General features: G+C 42.8%; 1 protein-coding gene across 1 annotated transcript in view; it reads left to right on the forward strand.

Moving 5' to 3' along the window:
- LOC149305773 (cysteine-rich secretory protein LCCL domain-containing 2-like) overlaps positions 1–13,729 on the forward strand; it is a 45,442-nt gene that overhangs the window by 8,397 nt on the left and 23,316 nt on the right. The window contains exons 2-5 of the mRNA XM_089539814.1: positions 2,751–3,076; positions 10,047–10,165; positions 12,673–12,805; positions 13,215–13,330. Coding sequence (XP_089395940.1) covers positions 2,828–3,076; positions 10,047–10,165; positions 12,673–12,805; positions 13,215–13,330 — 617 coding nt within the window. The 5' untranslated portion in view covers positions 2,751–2,827. The remainder of the gene's footprint in view (positions 1–2,750; positions 3,077–10,046; positions 10,166–12,672; positions 12,806–13,214; positions 13,331–13,729) is intronic.

A 13,729-nucleotide genomic window follows, 5' to 3' on the forward strand; every position in this document is an offset into this window, starting at 1 on the left:
AAATCTGGGGTCTGTAGCTGAAGCGGGAGAAAGCGGATGGAGGACCGAGAAATCTGGATGTTTTCAAAGCAGGTGAAGAAGTGAGGATATTGAGGTTTCACTGGGACGGTCCCTTCCAAACTGGGACAGTTGGAGCATCTGGGGATGGAATCCCATTTTGCCACCACTTCCATGCCTTCTCAGTGCCAGCATCAGACTAGCGCATGGATTCCTCTGCATCTGTACTGTTTCCAGAAAGGGAAGGAGGGAAGAAGCATAGAGAGGCCTGTTTTCCCCATTGGCAAAAAAGCAAGTCAAAAACCCGCGCATGGGCAGCTCTGGCTGAGAGCCTGTCTATAGGCGAAGAAGCAGCGTCTGCTTCCATGTGCACCGTCCCTGAAAAGCAGGCCACAGTTAGGAAAAATGGCATGGGCTAAAAGGGCCGCATTGTGGAGGCCAGAGAGAAGAAGCGCATCTATTTATAACCCCCTTCGGAGAAGCCTCTGAAAGTCGGGATTGTTTCCCCCTTCAAGTGGGTCAGACAGTCTACAAAAGTAACAGCTTGAGGTTAGCCACACCAAGGCGGCCTCTTGCTCGAAAGGCGGTGGCATGGAGGCCCCTGAGCATGAGAGAAAGGCCGGGGAAGGGAGCCGAGAACAAGGTTAAGGCAATATTTGTCTGCTGGATTCTGAGGTCATCGTCCAGGCAGCTGATGGATGCATAGTTTAGAGAAAGAAGGAAGAATAGATGATGCCATATTGGTCCCTCCTGGGTTCCTCTTTGGCTGTTGGATGTGGAGAGGATGCATGGAGGGGATGCCTCACATTGCCACATCCCTTGGAAAGGTTCAATGACAAACAATGAAAAGCCCTCTCCACCTTTCCCGTTCTGCGCTCCTCTCTAAAAGTGATCTTTCTCTGTTGCCTTGAGACTGTAATGTTTCTTGCAAATGCTTGCCTTGTATAGATACAAGTGCCTCGCTCATTCAGCTCACTGGAAAATGGTGAGATTAAACCCCAAGTTTTGGAAAATGTCTTTTTTTTGGACTAATGCTGCCAACATGGCCCAGGTTGGCATGGCTATTGGCATGCGTGTCTATATATACCCACTGTGTGATGCACTCCAATGTTTTGAGAAAATTCCTTTTTTTAGAGTGTAACGCCAGGCATGGCCTTGCTAGTACAAAAATGTATGTGTACCGAACCCCATCCTTGTATTAAACATCCCCTCTATATCCCCCATATTTGACTGACCACATATTCAACAAAGAATCAACCGAACAAATCTCAAACACTGTGTGATTCATTGTTTTATTAGTATTTATTTAAAAGGTTTAAAAGTGCTTTCCCCCCCAGATGGGCTTTCCAAAGGTAGAGTATATCTGAACAATAAAACATATAAAACAATAGAACAGCACTTTGGCCATTCCTGCAATATTGCCCTATAGGTGCGTCTACACTGTAGAAGTAATGCAATTTGGCACCACTTTAAGTGATGTTGCTCCATCATATGGAATCCTGGAATCTGTAGTTTTCCAAGATCTTCAGCCTTCTCTGCCAAAGAGTGCTGGTGCTTCACCAAACTACAAATCCCAGGATTCTGTAGGATGGAGTTACAGTACTTAAAGTGGTGTCAAACGGCATTATTTCTACAGTGATAAAATCGTAGCCTGAGCGTAAGCCTAGGTGAACATGGAAATCTTTAGGGCCCTAATAATGTTGCAAAATAATTCAGCAAGCAAGGAACCATTACCAAGAAGGCTCTGTTTCTCATGTCCATTGCCAACTTAAAAAATTAAAGTAAAACCCAATACCAAGTTTTTCCTCGCCTCCCCACTGGCAATATTAGGGAATCGGTCCAGTGCTTTTCTAACTAGGCTGCTTTCCCCAGAAAAGCTGGCGTATAAATAGCCTTGTTCCAATTGCTGCAGTATTTCTGGTGACGCTTTATATAAACAGCAAAAGCTCTTGGGAGCTGGCAAGGAGCAAAGCTTCTGTTTTCTGCCAGGCAGAAACAGCTCATAGCTGACCTTTTCAGCCTTGCAATCTGGGAACTCTTTAGTATTAGAGTCACTTTGAATTCCAACTTTTTTGGGGGAAAGTGCGATGCAAATAAATATAATAATAACTCCTGCTGCTGCATCCATAGTGGTGCTTTGCAATTTCATGTCTCCCATCCATACCTGCTTGAAACATAGTGAGTTTGGGGTGACTTAAAGCCTTGAGGATCTCATATTACAGGCCTTTGCAAAATCTTTGAAGGCTGAAGTTGCCTTGGATCTCCAGAAGATGTTCATGGACTCCAACATCCAGAATGCTCAGCCAGCATAGGCAGTGTTTAGGAATCCCAGGAATTATTAATAATAATAATAATAATAATAATAATAATAATAATAATAATAGTTTTTTTCCCTCCACCTCTCTGAGAGATCGAGTCTTATAGTCTATAGCATCTGGGACAGAACTTAAACAGAGTTATATATAATGCACTTATTTGTCAGTAGGACTGCATCTGCACTGCAGAAATAATGCAGTTTGACACCACTTGGCTCACTGCTATGGGACCCTGGGATTTGTGGTTTGTTGTGGCACCAGAACTCTGACCGAGAAGGCTAAATAATCTCACAATACTACAAACCCCAGAGTTTTATAGCATGGAGCCATGGCAGTTAAAACAGTGCCAAACTGCATTAGTTCTGCAGTGCAGATGCAACCTGAGCTTAGAGGACTGGGATTTAGGATAACCATGTTTTTTCTTTTTATATTCTCTAGATTTGTAGAGCGAATCTTTAGAGGAAGATCCCTTAAAACGGAGTGTTTGCTCTCATCCAATTTCACCAGAGGACAGAATGGCTCAAAATCCCACTCTGGCTTGGACTGTTGTACCGTTTGGGCTCCTGTTTCTCATCCAGGGAATCCATTCCTTTTTGTTGCCCAATGCCACCCATTTGGAAAAAATCCTCAACCGATACCGAGATGAGCAACCTCACTCCAGGACCAGGAGAGCTATTTCCCTATCGGACAAAGAAGAGATCTTGGCCCTTCATAACAAGCTGAGAGGCCAAGTCTATCCATCAGCATCCAACATGGAATACATGGTGAGTCCAAAATAGTGAGTCAAGTCTTTGGCTTGGCCTTTGACTTATTCCTCCACTGCCATTGTGTTGTATTATAATTTGCAATATGTCCCTGTGATTTTACTTTTCCAACTTTGGCCTGTGCATTCCCCCCCCCCCCCCCCCGGATTGGACCACATACTGAAACCTGTTGTATCTAGATATCTATTATTAACTGTATTGTCATTCACTTCAGTTGCTTTCCATTTCCCCACAAAACTGGGGCTCAAGGCGGCTTAGAAATTAAGATACAACGAAGCTGAAACCTTCAAAGGACCAAGTTAAAATGGAACTGAACTGCCAACAGCAACAATTTAAAACGTACAGTCAAAATGAGAAAAGGCCGTTCCAAAGGATGGTTAAAACAATCAAACCAGAGCAGGCATGGTATCATGATTTGGGTGTTGGATTATGACTCTGGAGACTAGGCTTTGATTCTCAGCTCAGCCATCAAAACGGCTGGGCAAGTCACACTCTCTCAGCCTCAGGGGAAGTCAATGGCAAACCTCCTCTGAACAGATCTAGGGTTGCCCTAAATTGGAAACATGCCCAAGATTACCCAGTGGGTTTCATGGCTGAGCTGGGAATCAAACCCTGCATCTACACTGTAGAAATAATGCAGTGTGACACCACTTTAAGTGCTGTAGCTCCATCCTTACAAACCCTTTAGCCTTCTCTGCCAAAATGTGCGGTGCCTCACAAAATGACAGCTCCCAGGATTCTGTAGGATTTAGCCCTGACAGTGAAAGTGATGTCAAACCACATCATTTTGACAATGTAGATGCACGCATGGTCTCAGTTGGCTTTACATCTCTTTCACGTCCCATACAACCTCAATTGGCCCTTGGAGAAGATACATAGCAATAGAAACAGAACCTTTCTACATTTTTTTGCATCCTGTAAGTTGGGGGGGGGGGGGCAGATAGCATGGGGGCTTCCATTTTGGGTGCCATCCCTCTGGATTCCCTCCTGAGACATGGCCCTCCTTTTGCCTTCTTTATGAGCTTTATAACAAATTCCAGGACAAATTCCAGTGGTTCTTTTCAGTGATTTCCTGCAGCAAATTCAGCTCACGTTGCAGTTTCTTGAGTCATGGCAGCTGGAAAGGAACTCTTAGTAGGTCAGGTCAGCCCAGGGCTGCCCTTTGCATATTTGAATTATTTACTCAACACATCTCTCTCTCTCTCTCTCTCTCTCTCTCTCTCTCTCTATATATATATATATATATATATATACACACACACACACACACACACACACACCCCTCACACAAAACCAGTCCATTCCTGGGATTCTGTTGCCACCTCATACAACTCAAACATGGAAGCAAGGGCAAGGACTTGTAGATAAGGAGGCAGGGCTCTCTTGGGATTCACATCTAAAGTCCTCTCTTTCACTTCTTAGAATCCTAGAGTTGGAAGAGACCCCCAAGGGTCATCCAGTCCATCCCCTTTTTGCCACCAGGAATACATAATCAAAGCACCCCGACAGATGACCATCCAGCCTCTGTTTAAAAGCCTCCAAAGATGGAGACTCTGCCACTCTCCAAGGCATCTCATTGCACTGTCAATGTTTCTTACCATCAGGACGTTCTTCCTAGGATTTAGGTGGAATCTCTTTTCCTGTAGCTTGAATCCATTGCTCCCTCTCCTAGTCTCTAGAGCAGCAGAAAACAAACTTTGCCTTCTTCCGTATGACATCCTTTCAAATATTTAAATATGACTATCATGTCACTGGGAGCCAACGTGACTCTGAACTGAGCTTACTAGGCAAAACTCATAACAATGGAGATGGAAGCATCCCGTTGGCCTGAAATGGGGTATTTGTGCATATCAAAGGCACTATTTTGCCACTTAGGTTCACTTGGAGCTTGGAAAAGTGACCTTTGGGACAACAATCCCCACAATCCCCATACTGCCTCGGGGATTCTGGGAATTACAGCCCCCCAAAGTCACCTTTCCAAGCGTTGCCATTGTTCGCTTTGATCAGACAATTGGAGAGGTAAGTTGGCAAAACTGATCGCTATGATTTGAGAAATCTGAGCAAGAAAAAAAGGTATATTATAGACTATTTCTCCATATACTGGAGGTGTAGGAGAAGGAGAACCAGAATCCTTACTTTCCTGAAAAACAGCACCTTAAAAGAGAGAAGCAAGGAGAAGAGGGGACAGAAACATATCTAGCTTCTCACTGTTCCCAGTCCTTTGCTATTTGTCATCCTGGTTCTGTCAACAAGAGAAGGACTTATAAATCCTTTCTGAGAAGTTAGCATTTGCTGTCCCTGCTCTCTCTTTTTTCCTTCCCTTTTTAAAGATCCTAGCATATTTATGTGGAAATCTCATGGCTTTTCATGGAACGTGCTCTTGACTGAGGGCCAGTTTTCTGCAGACCAATAAATACGAATTAAGGGTCAGTGAATGTGAAGCCTAACGTCTGTGAGAAGGTGACCAAAAAAAGTGTGCGGAGGATGATCTTCTTGCATGAATGGATCCTAGCAAGAACAGGTGGTGTTGGTGCCCATGTTGGTGGAGCGATCAATCCACTTTGGGTTTTGGTGTGAAGCTGAGACGTGCTATCCTAGGTGCCAATGCCTATCTACCAAAACAGAAATGCATTTGAAAGGATACTGGGGAGCAATTTTGGGTGGTAAAGCTTGGGGGGGGGGGGGACTGTTCTTGGTTATTTTGCATGATGAGGATGTTCATTTATCCTATATACTCGACTATAAGTTGACCTCATGTATAAGTCGAGGACAAGTTTGGGGGCCAAAATTATGGATTTTGACATGACCCATGGATAAGTTGAGGGCAAAACGTAGGGGCATATAGCAAAGGATCTTAAGGATGAAGCAAAGGGAAACAGTGTCAAAGAACTTACAAAATTCCAGCAGACATAACTTGTACTTACTCCTAAGGCAAGATGGATGAGAGAGCAGAAGGTGTCAGTGCTTCCAGGACAGATTATACTCTTGCTTTACACCAGGGGATGGTTCCTTCTTTTAAAGAAGAGTTAAGATACATAGACCTGCGGATAAATTGAGCTAAATTTCTAGACTGATACATGAATATATACAATATATCCTGATTTTCTGCCAGTTATGGCACTCAAGGTGACATACCACATATTTAAAATCAGTACAGATTATGTACACACATAACAGTGCAGTACAGTATTGGTATAACAGTACCAACTATGACTGCAGAGAGCTGGGTTCGATTCCCAGCTCGGCCATGGAAACCCATTGGGTGACCTTGGGAAAGTCACACTCTCTCAGCCTAAGAGGATGGCAGCCTCAAACTCTTTCTGAAGAAACTTGCCAAGGACACCCCATGATCACCATAAGCCTTATCGGAAATGACTGGAAGGCACAAAACAACAACAGATTAAAAACTACATTCGTCCCTCCCGATTCGTGGGGGATCTGTTCTGGACCCCCTCCTCCATGAATCAGAAATATCACAGCTATTCAAGCCCCATTGGTTATAATGGTGATGCGCTCCCATGTATGTGATTTACCCAAGACCATCCAGTGAGTTTCATGACCAAGCTGGGAATCGAACCCTGGACTCTAGTGTCCTGGTCCAACACTCAAACCATTGCACTACACTGGCTCTTTGAACTACAGCTCCAAATCCCCGGCCATGCTAGCGAGGGACCTGTGGGAGTTGTAGTTTCAAATAACACCAATGGCAGCTGCTTGAAATCTTGGGCAGCTCCTATTCGTAAGGACCTGCCTCCTTAGCTCCTGAGGATCAGATCTTCTGAAACTGGCGGACAGACAAGCTGTTCCAAAAACTTGCCCGGGTGGCAAATGGCCCTCTTGTACTTTGAAAGTAAACACAACCCTAAGCAAAGAACCTGGATGTATTTTCCTTGGCCTTCAGTGCCCCTGTGCCTCTCGCCGCAGCTGCCATGAGCCTCTCCTGGCCAAAGTCTATTTACTTGTCCAGCATGGCTACTGCTTCATGTTTGGCTTTGCTCAATGCGCTTGTCTCATCTGTGTTTTTCTTTTCTTCTTCGTCTTCTTTTTTTGGGGAGCCGTGGGACTTATAAAAGAACCTCACAGACCTAGCATTAAACGGCTCTCCTGGGAACGGCTCATAATCTGCCTTTCATCGGATCATATTTACCTAATAGGGCTTGGAAATCACGGCGTGCACACCTTCCGGATACAAATGGTGCTCTGAGGTCCTTTTGTTTCCTTTTTTCCAGTGTGACATGGGAGGTCACCTCGCATCCCCTGAGTTGGATGCTTTTAAGATCAGGGATGGCTCTTGAGAGACGATTAGAAAATGGTTTTCTTCTTTTGCTTGAATGTTTCCAAGCTGGAGCCGGTGCTAATGTGAAGCAAGTTGCGAGAACGTGTGTTCTTGGCTCCGTTTTGCACTTTCCCTCTCGCTCCATGCTATGATTTGGGCATGCAGAGCTGTGCCACCCAAGCGTGGGTGGACTTAGATGACCTGCGTTCCACTCAAGGTTGCCAGTCAAGCCGCGCAACAGACCTGAATGTGGAAAAGGATGATAACTCATAGGCTCCTTGAGCCAGCTCTGTCCTGATTTAAAGTTCAGTCTAAAAACAGTTGGAAAAGATTCAGTGCAATGGTTTGAGTGTTGTGCTAGGACTCTGGGAGGCCTGGGTCCAAATTCCCATTAAGCCATGGAAACCCACTGGTTTACCTTGGATAAGGCACACTCTCTCTGCCTCAGAGGAAGGCAATGGCAAACCTCCTCTGAGAAATCTTGCCCAGAACCCCCTCTGATAGCTCATCTATATGTATTTTATATTGTATAAATTTTATTATTGTTGTAAGCCGCCTCGATCCTACTGGAGAGGCGGGATAGAAATAAATTATTATTATTATTATTATTATTATTATTATTATTATTATTGATCTTCTAGTGTCTGTAAATCTGAAATGACTTGAAGACATACAGCAACAACTAAAAGCTGTTTGAAAAGGATGCATGACAAATTCCGTCCCCAATTTTATCGGCATGTTAACACATGTCATTGTGTGAATAGGCACAATAAACACGCACTTTTGTCGAAAGGGAAAACATGCCTATGTCTGTGGTGTTTCCTCTCAGTCTGAGTTTGTTGGTGCCCAAGTCTGTACTCTGTAAAATAAACACTCGCTGTGATGTTTCTGCTCAACCATCATTAGGAAAAATATCTTGCTAATCCCTGAACTCTTCCATTAATTCTCTATGGAGTTTATCACACTGGGGCTAATTTTGGCATTAAAGGGGGATTAAAGTGCATTGAAAGCATGCTGCAAATAAAGCAAAAATGGAGAGCAATTGCACAAATGATTATCCCACGCAATTGCGCAAATAAAGTGATATCAGAAATGCATTGTTGCTGAAATCCCAAAAGTAGGTTTTGTGCGACGTTGTGTGAAATTGTTTCGTGTAATTATGTGATTTTTCCAGGATATTCATAGGAAAAACTCCCGATCTCCTTCGCATGATAAACTCCTATGATTCGGGGGCCTTTCCTTTTTTCTTCTTTTGAAGACAATCTTCTCATCTGTTCCCTGCTTCCTCCTTTTCCCAATATTCATTTTCCCCCCCTATCAGTTTGGCTACTTTGCGAGATGCTTTTAAAGTATTGCTCTTGTATGTTTTTAACAGTATTCTGTGTTTTTTAATGGTGCAAGACACCCTGAGCCCCAGTCTTGGGAGAAGGGCGGGATATTAATAATAATAATAATAATAATAATGGTAATAATACTTTGCTTATGAACAGAAAGATCTCAGGTTTATCATCATTATCACAATCATCTCGACTAAACAACACTGCCAACACACATATGGACAGACGCTGGCAATACAGAGCTGAGAGCACATGGTGTTTACACAACACCATGGAAAACCTTGCTCTTGAGTGATATTGCGTTATAAGGAAAACTCTAGTCTTGAGCCAATGCGCAAAATCCCAAGACATGCTTCCAATTCTTCAGCACTCTGACCACAATCCATTATGGTCAAGGTTAACTTTCCCTCCAATCCTGCCATGGGATGCTCTCCTCACCCCAGACAGCATGAGAAACTACCCTCCTTTCGTCGAGATCACAGCCAAAATGTCCATTAGTCATTTTGATGGGGATGGATATGCCCAACAAAGAAAAGTGTGGTAGTATTTTTGTGCAAATGTTTGCATTTGGAAGAGTTTTGGTATGATGGGAATGGCATGAAAATCACCCACAGATTGTGCTTTGTTAAATTGCTTAATCCATTTTTAACCTTTTGAAATCGTTTGTATTATGCATGCTGGTTTCAATTTATCAGATTGGTTTTATTATACCCTGCCTTGAAATAATTTTATTTATTTATTTATTTATTTATTTATTTATTTATTTGTATCCTGCCTTTTCCCAAAGGAATCAAGGCGGGTTACAATAAGTACAAAATGAAATACATAACAATTCACAAAGCAATACAATAAATCTGAATTAAATCCCTCTCCCTATCCCTTACATCCATTAACATAGCGCTATTAAAATTATATTAAACATTGCATTAACAAACAATTATAAAAATACGATGATACAACAAAATACATAAAAATTCACAAAACAAAACAATAAATCTGAATTATATCCCTGTCCCCTACATAACAACATAGCGCTATTAAAATTATATTAAACATTGCATTAACAAACAGTTGTACCAATACAATATCTCTGGATAGAGGCTGGAGTACAAATACTTTAAAATCAATCAATCAATCAATCAATCAATCATCTAGTACAGTGGGCATTTGGGGTTTGGTTGCAGGACTTCCCATGGATACCAGAATGCATGGATGCTCAAGTCCCATGAAATATAATGACATGTTAAAATGGTATCCCTTATATAAAATAACCAAATCAAGGTTTGCTTTCTTCGCTGTGGACACAGCGATGTTGGAGTGGCATGGACTGTAACTCTTCCGTTTTCTTCTCTTCCAGACGTGGGACGATGAGCTGGAGAGATCGGCCGAGTCCTGGGCCCACCAATGCATTTGGGATCATGGACCTCAAAGCCTTCTGATGTCTATTGGCCAAAACCTGGGGGTTCACTGGGGCAGGTATGAGCTGGGGGAGCAACGTGGTGGAAGCCAGCATGACTTCCAGGGAATCTTTTTCTGGGATGGGATCTGGATTTAGAAATTGTTGGGTGATAGAGCTCTTCCTGAAACATACCTGATCAAAACCAGACCTTGGAAAGGTACCATATATACTCGACTATAAGTCGACCTCATGTACAAGTCGAGGGCAAACATTATGGATTTTTTATATGACCCATGGATAAGTCAAGGGTAAAATTTAGGGCCCTGTAACAAAGGATGCAAAGGATGAACCCAAGGAAAACAATACCAAAGAACTTGCAGAATTACAGGAGGAGCAACAGTTTGTGCTCATATTAAAAGCTGGGCTGATGAGACAATAGAGGGAAGTCAGTGCTTCCAGGATTATTCTCTTGCACCAGGGGATGGTTCTTTTTCTCTCTCATATATATATATATATATATATATATATGAGAGTTAAAGTACATTACTTACATTGACCCATGGATAGTCCGACTCAGATTTTTGGGGTCACTTTTTTGACTAAAATTTCTAGACCTATACATGAGTTTATACAGTAAGCTATTTAGATGCACCTGCCCAATGTGACTGCAGAACGTCATGCCCTCCTAATGTCCTGATCAACCAAGGACAGTCCCAATTCATCCTCTGTCATCCCACTTTTTTCAGCTGCTTTTAAAATGTCCTAGCTTCCCTCTCATCTTCCCACTCCCTCCCTTTTGTCTCCAGCATCCTTCAGTTCCTGCAAACTGAGCGCAAACTGCAAATGTAGTTTGCATTCACTTCACTCAGAGACGATAGGAGCGGGGTCAGACTCTTGTTCTTCCCAGTCGGCTCAAGCAAAAGTAAACTGCGTCCACATCTCCAAGCTTGTCTGGTCTTCCCTCTTAATAACATTTGCCATGTTGACTACTTTCTGATGTCACCTGGACACCCGCATTTTAATTTGCGAAACATTGGAAGGGTATGCATTCTTAGTAATAAAACAGAAGCTCTGGCACGGTGCCGAAAACCCATATTTGGCTACCAAATGCAATGTCGACGTTACTCTGCTCCTTAATCCTCCACATATATCTTACTGTCTTTCTCCATATGGTTAGATTTTCCTCGCCACCCGCAAAACAAAGTGCCTGACGCCCAAGCTCCATTTAGGAGCACATACGCGAGTTAAGAACGGGTTTACTTTACATAATCTTAAGGGAAGGCTTCATCTGAACTCTCTAGCCAGAGTAAGAAATGATGCTTGTTTATCCAGCTGGGTGTTTTTGCCAGCCCTCAATGGCAAGAACTGGCTGCCCATGCGCCTTAATTGGAGTTTTGGCCGAGGTCCCATACACATTTTCAGTCCAGGATTTATATCTCCAACACTACAATGTGCCCAAGCGTTGTTGTTTTTTGTTTTACACCTGTGAGCTGGCTGGAAAAGCGAGAGCCTCTGAGTTTGCAAAGAGTGCTTATTCCTCGCCAACCTCAAAGGTGAATAAGCATAGCTCAGCAAGTTATTTTTCAAAAAGTAATTAGCTGTGGTTAGTTATCCAACAATCCCCAATTATTAACCAGCATTATAGTTGATTAGGATTCCTAGTCACTATCTTAATAAGTAACCAAAAGTAGCTATTCAGTTGCTTCCTGAACAGGAAAGAAAGTAAGACTTATCTATTGTTTTTCTTTCCTGTTCCAAAGCAACTGCATGGCTACTTTTAGTTTCTTAATTAAAAGGGGAAAGTTACAAGCTCCTGGCCTTGCGTAGAAAACACATCTTAGTAGTGAAAGCACACAGCCCTGTAGCAATCCTGTTTTATTGTTAGGTAACTTTGTTATGCCTAAGTTAATGTGAAAAAGATGGGCTCAAAGAATGTTGTAGCACAGCCACCAGATTCTGTGTTGAATATGAATGCTGTGCATTGGCATGGATTTTTTATTTCCATTTTGCACAATGCTTCAACCATGTGTTAAAATAATTTGCATAATTTACTCAAGTTTTGGCTGAGAAGAGCAAGATCTCTCTTTCTCCAGATTTGGAATTCCATTCAGTTACGTTCCTCTGGTTTTGCTCACACACTTTGGTGCAGATATTGCATTCATGAGGGCTAGGACCTTGCCAGCACACTTATAAGTAGATCTCTATGTTTAGAAGGACTAGGTGTTGCTTCCACAACTTGAACAAACCTTTACGTTATTTAGGACTTAATTTTTCAAAAAATGAATGCTTAGATTTTAGGAGGCCTGAGTCTTAGTTTTTTAAGTCGCCCTTGGGATTCATGAGGACTAGGGACTTGCTTATTTTTCAAAGCAAAAAGTAAAAGCTGAAATGTCAGTACCTTTCTTTTTTATGGTTACTGATACTCATCCCTCCACATTCGTGGCTTTGCCTTCTGCAAATCTGATTATTTGCAGATTTGATCAATATGTTTTCTCTAGGAAACTCTAGATCTTCCAGTACAAATCTGCTGGAAGCTGACTGTAGAGTTGTGCCATGAACCAGACAATGTCTCTGCTTTGCTTAGGTATCGCCCTCCATCTTTCCATGTCCAGTCTTGGTATGATGAAGTGAAAGACTATACCTATCCGTATCCTCATGAATGCAACCCCTGGTGTCCAGACAGATGCACAGGACCCATGTGCACACATTACACACAGGTAAGGAAAACCTTAGTTTGCAGAGTTTTGAGTTGCAGACTTTGCAGTTACCTGCCTTGCTGTCTTTGTACATGTCTGCTAGATGTGAACAGCTGTGAAGCGATCATAGATTTGGAAGGAAATGGATCTTGCATGGAAGCAAGCTTGTACATTTTGGATCTAGGCAGTTTAAAGGGTCTCTTCCAATATGAGCCTGTCCAGGCATTCACATTTGCAAAGGAGCTGTTCCTCTATGTCTCATCAGTCAGGTTTGATGGAGACACAGGAGAAGTTCTTTTTGGTGGATGGTCTGTGGCTGCAGAACTACTTTCCAAGGGAGGTTAGACTGGCCTCCTACCTGTTTTCTTCTGCTGCAGGTAAAGAGTCTTTTTGGTGCATTTGAGAATTAATTAATTGTTGCCCTTTCCAGATAGTCTGGGCCACGACAAATAAGGTTGGCTGTGCCGTGAATGTCTGCCAGAGGATGGATGTCTGGGGACAGATCTGGGAGAATGCTGTTTATCTCGTCTGCAACTATTCTCCCAAGTAAGTATGCCAGGCCAAGAAGATGTCATCTGTGTGTCTTGCTGTCTCAGCTGCTATCAGCAGAGGCTGTGTTTGTACTAGTGGTGATAGCCACAAAGACCAAGTGGGTGGTATCTAAAGCATGAGGTGGGTGACACATGGTCCATAAGCCATATGTGTTTCATACCCATTACGAGTACCCTTCATAGTTACTGACAATAAGAGCTTTAAATCAAAATACAGCTCAACTGCCATTTCTGCAGGATTGAGAACTGTAGTTTCACTTATTCATGTCCAGAAAAAAAGATTGCTCTAGGCATGTGGAGGCCCTCCAGTACAACCCTATGGTGAACCTCCAGTAGACGTTGACCATGGAGTGGCACTGGAGAACCTCCATAGGCTTAGAAAGACCATCTCTCT

The sequence above is a fragment of the Sceloporus occidentalis genome, unplaced genomic scaffold (genome assembly GCF_023333645.1).
Source record: "Sceloporus occidentalis isolate IW3139 unplaced genomic scaffold, rSceOcc1.0.p SCAF_10, whole genome shotgun sequence".
Lineage (NCBI taxonomy): Eukaryota > Metazoa > Chordata > Lepidosauria > Squamata > Phrynosomatidae > Sceloporus > Sceloporus occidentalis.